Source organism: Oncorhynchus masou, chromosome 6, assembly GCF_036934945.1.
Source record: "Oncorhynchus masou masou isolate Uvic2021 chromosome 6, UVic_Omas_1.1, whole genome shotgun sequence".
In the NCBI taxonomy this organism is placed as follows: domain Eukaryota; kingdom Metazoa; phylum Chordata; class Actinopteri; order Salmoniformes; family Salmonidae; genus Oncorhynchus; species Oncorhynchus masou.
The window spans coordinates 49,001,764-49,007,763 of NC_088217.1; the positions used below are offsets into that span (position 1 = coordinate 49,001,764).

Here is a 6,000-nt window from a genome sequence, read left to right on the forward strand (position 1 = left end):
TCACTGACCGACAGACAGACTAACAGAGAGACAGACGGGGCACAAGACACCAAATACCTCCTGTATATTGTCAAGTGGGGACTCAGCATCCTCCTTTTGCCAGCGAGGGTTAAAGAGAGAGAGCATGTTAGTGAATGACAGGGAGAGCAAGGAAGAACAGCAGCAGGAGAGGTTAAGTCGGCTTGACATTATGAGAGAGAAGTGAAGGATCGACATGACAGTTAGTGGGGATAGTGAGCCATAACGGTTAGCCTATAAGCCACTGAGTGGCAGCAGAGTTAGTTCTGACAAATCTTTAACTTTTTAAACCCCAGCATGGAGCATCACAGCGACCCCAAAAAAGTTCCAGCGGTACACTCCTGCACCCTTGCAGTCACGACCATCTGCCCTGAGACATACAGATCCACCCTGACAAAAACATGATCTCCACACAAGCAGTGTGACTCTCTCAGCTTCCATACAGATGCAGGATCCTAATTTGATCACCCTGTTACAGGAGAACTTTCCTGCATTGCAAGTGGGGACAAGAAGGCTGAGCCTGGGTCAACAGATCTGTTTGTGCTTTATCCAACTCCTATGTCATGTAGCCTAAGGAATGTTAGAGGAGTTGGCTAAAACATATAGATCTGTCAACCATGCGAGGTTGGGCCATTTACCCTCTGAACCAGATATGTCAACCGCGGTATCATAAATCTACCCTATCAACCCTTCCTCCCATCCGCCTAACAGTACCTTGATCTCCTTCTTCTTGCTGGGGGTGGTGACGCCCGCCTCCTCTTGGTCCTGGTCTTCCTCAGGATCCCGTTCCTCATCCTGATCCTCTTCATGGTCCTCTTGGTCCTGCTCCAGACTGGGTGGTTCTAGTTCAGTCTCTTGTTCGTCCCCAGAGGGACTGTGGAGGTTGGGGTGTTCACTGACACAGCGCCGGGACAGACCGTCCTGGTTCTCACACATGGCCGACACTGGCCGGGAGAACTCTGCTGGTTAGACAAAGGCACAGTGGGACTGTTTTATTTTTTTTACAGGGGAACAATCCAGCGCTAGATATACATACATAGCCGCTTCTAAAAAATATCCCATAGCCACTGATATTTCATAATATAATTCACTTTGAATAATTGTCACTTGTGTGAGTAGCCTTTGAGGAACACAACCATGGTACCTACCTCCATCCAGACTGCGGGACAGCAGGTACCTCTTGCTGGTGGATCGTTCAAAGTGTGGCGCGGGCCGGTCTATAAGGGCACTGGCCTGCCGGGTCTGGGCCTGTGTTCGCCCACTGTAGCGGAACTTCGAGCCCATCACCAGGAAGCCCTTAGGAGGAGGCTCTGGAGACACTAACCTGGAGGTGTTATAGTCCACAGACAGAGAGGAATTCGTCAGCCCTAATTCTGGAGACTTTAACCTGGAGAATCCGGATTCAGGAACATCTTCATTGTCTGATTGCGGTTGTAATTTTGGTTGTAATGGTAAAAAAACAAAAAAACAAGGGTTAACTTAAAAATACTGGTGAAACAGAAATTCACCATCCTTGCTTTACAGCAATACAATTAAGAGAAATGCCAGATATAAGTATGAGAGTAATTACTGGATGTAGTAGACGGCTTTGTAAAATGCTGAGAACTTTGGACTTGTGTTAGAGCAACAGGATCTGTTTGAACACATTGCTCAATTCAGTGGTTCACAAACTCGGTCCAGTTTTAAACGTACTCTTGAAAGATGAAATAGTAGAATGCACAAGGTCCAATTTCAAAATTGGGAAGTGCATCATCAGGTCCTCTTGTCACGTTAGTCAGAGCTATTTATAACTTGTCAGAAATGTCCAGATCAACTAACCCATGTCAGCTAGGTTTTTTTTGCACATAGATTCAGACTTTCAGTCCCTCAAATACATATCGGACATGGCAAAATGTATAGGATTACAAGACAATTTGCTTTAAAGACGGCAAAATTTTCCATGCAACCCATGACAAAATGTGTTGTATTGCAGGAAATAAGAATTTAAACCTGCAAAATTCTCCCCACCAACAAAAGGGCTGTGAACAGTTTGCATCATGAACAGTGCTTATGCCCGTAGAACAAGGCATCGCGCATGAGCATGCCCAGGATGTTCCGCAACACTGGAAGGGGGGCCCCTAATGAGAAAGTTCAGGAACCCTTGCTCTTACCTTTGTTTGCTATTTAACTAGGCAAGTCAGTTAAGAACAAATTCTTATTTACAATGACAGCCTACTGGGGAACAGTCATTCAACTGCCTTGTTCAGGGGCAGAACAACAGATTATTACCTTGTCAGCTCAGGGATTCGATCCAGCAACCTTTCGGTTACTGGCCAAACTCTCCAACCACTAGGCTACCTGGTGTCTTACTAACCTTGCAGTGAATTTCACAAAACCCGAGGCAGCACAGGCAAAGAAACACCAGAGACACAAGTCGTAACATGAAGACAAAGACACAAAACAGAGAAGGAAACACCTCGAGCCTCAGTGTAGTGCTGGCTGCTGTGGAACAAAAACGCTGCTGTGGATGATGCCTACAGGGAGAAAGAGCCCTGATCAAAGCTGTGCTCTAATCACTCCTGAGCTTCCCCGGCAGTGGGATAGCAGGTGCTGGAAGCGGCTGGGGAAAAAGCTATAGAGAGATGGGAACACGATTGAAGCGACTGGTGTTTGGTTATAATTGGCTGCTAAAGATCAAGAGGATCTAAGGAGAAATGGCTTGCATGGGGTAATGTAACAGAGGTACAAGAGGGCTACAAGTGAGGGGATTAGATACCTGAAGTTGCTCTTACCTGAAGAAGGTGTGGTGCTCGATGCAGACCTTCCATAGTCTCTTAGCCGCCCGGTGGTTGGGAAGCTTGAAGCCAATAGTGCTCTCAAACTGCTCGTACTGGTTCGTGAGAGAGAGAGATAGAGGGAGAGGGGAAGACCGAAAGGAAGGGAAGGAGGGAAAAGAGAGAGGAGCAGGTGTTTCTTGGGGTTACATTTACTGCATGAATGCATCATGTTCCAATCCGTGTGAGGAAGAGACTGCAGTTTTGTATGACATGATACATTCTTAAAAGACAACTTTGTAATGCATAGTCACTTTATTTCATATTCCAAACTGTCACAATTTGAGGTTCTATGCTTTTCAGATAGATTTGCTGGATCGGCCTGCTTGTCACTCAGGAGATGAAACAAGCTCTAAGCAAACAGACAGTGTGAAACTGTTCACTTCTGTAAACCCACAGACACCTGTTCCAAAGCCAAACGGCTGACAAGCAGGGTTAAAACTCCCAAGTATGGACACTAGTAATCTGTTCTCCCTGAAATTCCAGCCCTGTAACCACCAGACAGATTCCTGCGCTAAGCCGAGCAAACGGCTAAGAAACGACAATTTTCAAACAGTGGAGACAAACATGAGGGTAGCGTTTCAATTTTCATGACTATATTTATACTTTTCATCCCTCTATTCTGGGTGCTGCTGCAGCTGCACTGGCAGTGTTAAAGGCTCTCTTTATCCTGCTCTTCCACAGGCTCACTGTGGGCCTCTTGTCACTTTAGCAGCCCTGGCCAGACAGCCTGTCACACTGGGCAGAGCTTCTGTGCTGGGTCTGAGCTCAGTAGGTTGCAGAGGTTGAGGCTGCAGTGCAGCAAAGAACTGAATAGAGACTGGTCGAGAAAGGCAGGCTATAGAATCTAAGCCTGTGGAGCAGCTAAATTAGGGGGAACTAAATATTTTCCAGTCCTCTGGTCAGTCGAACTGACCACACATCCGTTTCCTCACAATCTTTAGCTGGACGTATTCCCAGTTATAACAGAAATTATGGGGTGCATACTGCATAAATGTTCATGTTTCATGTTCATTTTTAAAGGGGCTCAGACTTGATCTACACCCAGAGGAGAACCCTTTGAAGAACCCTTGTTGGTTCCAGGTAGAACCCTTTTAGTTTCAAGGAGAACCGTTTTATGTTCCATGTAGAACCCTTTCTAACTGGAACCTAAAATGATTCTCTATGGGGACAGCCAAAGCTTTTTTTCTAAGAATGTACAGAGAAGCCACTTGGTTCAGCTTACCTCTCCAGGCCGGATCTTGATGTAGAAGTTGCTCCTCTTGTAGGAGATCTTAAGGATCTTTGGCCAGGCGAAGCGGTTGATCCTCAGGCGGTCGCGGTAGATCAGGAGCCCATTGGCACACACGCCCAGCATGATGTCAATCCCTTCTGAATCCTGGAGCAGCCAAAGACAAGCATGGCAGAGGAGAGGAAGATGAAAGGAGGGAAACAGAGAGGGAAGGAGAGGAAACATTCAAGTAATAAAGTAATATGTTGGTCAAATAAATAATCCTGCACAGTCACATAGAAATTTAGACTAACAAAATGTCATATGTAACAGCATACCTTGGCATGATGAAGGTCCACCCCATACATGGATAGCTTCTTAGCATTTTCCAGGAAGTTGATTTCTGCGTCAGCTGGAGTCATACCCCTGAAACCAAAATTGGGAGAACGGAGAACCAGTTGAATACTCAAAATGGTAAGAGTGATATTTTCAATTCCATGTCTCTCCCTCCACCTTTCTACCATAACTCCTTGGGCAAGAGCCAAGTGCAGGGGCCATGCCAGGAAAGGGATGGGGGAGACCCTGAGACTTGGGAAGTATTGACAGTGTTGGCAGCCATGACAGACCAGGGCAATGTGGTGGAATCTGTCAACATATGTATGGTATGTTGTTGGACACTGTCTGCACAAAGGTTCATCAGCAGGCTCCAATGGTTCCATATGAATGGGAGACGTAAGTAAAATGGATTTACTATATAAAATACTGAAATTAACTGAAATAAACCTAACTGGGCCTAGAGATTTCTCTGACCATGTGACCTGACCAGGAAAACCTACAAGACCCTAGTCATGACCCTATCATTTTCTGGTGGTCAGATTATACTCTTGGACATAACCGTACGTCCCACCTGTAGTTACGATGGAGCTCCATGACCCTCTCCTCCAGCTCTCGTGTCTGATTGGGTGCGAAGCGGAAGTCGCTGACGTAGTCGGGGCCATGGTCGTCGGTGTCATAGTCTCCCAACTCGGCCTGCACGGCGTAGGAACCCAGCAGGGCATGGGTCACGAAGGAGCAGGGCAGACGACCTGACAACATGTCATCTCTCAGCTGCAGACACAGGTAGTACCTGTGAAGGAGAGGGAGATGTTAAAAAGGCCATAGCTCCAACAAGAATGCTGAGGAGTTCATCCATACCTGTCAGTGGAATTTCAAATGTAGCTAATCCTTCTAAGTAGAGTGGGATTTGGAACTCTTTGACAGCTGTGAAATATGCACTGAAATGATTACAACTGTACAAAGTCTTTCAACACAAACTTTTGTTATTTGACAGCAATATTTTAATGTGCAAACCGACACTAAGTATGAGAGACTGCATGCTGCGAGCTTATACAGTGCATTCGGAAAGTATTCAGAACCCTTTACTTTTTCCACATTTTGTTACATTACAGCCTTGTTCTAAAATGGATTAAATAAATGTTTTCCTCAATCGAAACACAATACCCCATTATGACAAAGCAAAAACAGTTAAAAAAAAAACAGAAATACCTTACTTACATAAGTATTCAAACCCTGTGCTATGAGACTCAAGCCCAGGTGCATCCTGTTTCCATTGATCACAACTTGATTGAGACCACCTGTGGTAAATTCAATTGATTGGACATGATTTGGAAAGGCACACCTGTCTATATAAATCTCACAGTTGACAGTGCATGTCAGAGGAAAAACCAAGCCATGAGGCTGAAGGAATTGTCCGTTGAGCTCCGAAACAGGATTTTGTTGAGGCACAGATCTGAGGAAGGGTACCAAAACATTTCTGCAGCATTGAAGTTCCTGAAGAACACAGTGGCCTCTCTCATTCTTAAATGGAAGAAATTTGGAACCACCAAGATTCTTCCTAGAGCTGGCCGCCCGGCCAAACTGAGCAATCGGGGGAGTAGGGCCTTGGTCATGGAGGTGACC

General features: G+C 45.7%; 1 protein-coding gene across 8 annotated transcripts in view; it reads right to left on the reverse strand.

Moving 5' to 3' along the window:
- LOC135542173 (band 4.1-like protein 1) overlaps positions 1 to 6,000 on the reverse strand; it is a 116,809-nt gene that overhangs the window by 23,309 nt on the left and 87,500 nt on the right. For 5 of the 8 annotated variants that reach the window (XM_064968924.1, XM_064968920.1, XM_064968926.1 and 2 more), the window contains exons 7-13: positions 4,949 to 5,167; positions 4,380 to 4,467; positions 4,057 to 4,209; positions 2,790 to 2,887; positions 1,167 to 1,342; positions 733 to 980; positions 58 to 93 (exon numbers count right to left, since the gene is read on the reverse strand). In XM_064968924.1, the coding sequence (XP_064824996.1) occupies positions 58 to 93; positions 733 to 980; positions 1,167 to 1,342; positions 2,790 to 2,887; positions 4,057 to 4,209; positions 4,380 to 4,467; positions 4,949 to 5,167 (1,018 nt within the window). The remainder of the gene's footprint in view (positions 1 to 57; positions 94 to 732; positions 981 to 1,166; positions 1,343 to 2,789; positions 2,888 to 4,056; positions 4,210 to 4,379; positions 4,468 to 4,948; positions 5,168 to 6,000) is intronic. The other 3 variants (XM_064968923.1, XM_064968925.1, XM_064968922.1) reach the window with 2 other exon arrangements.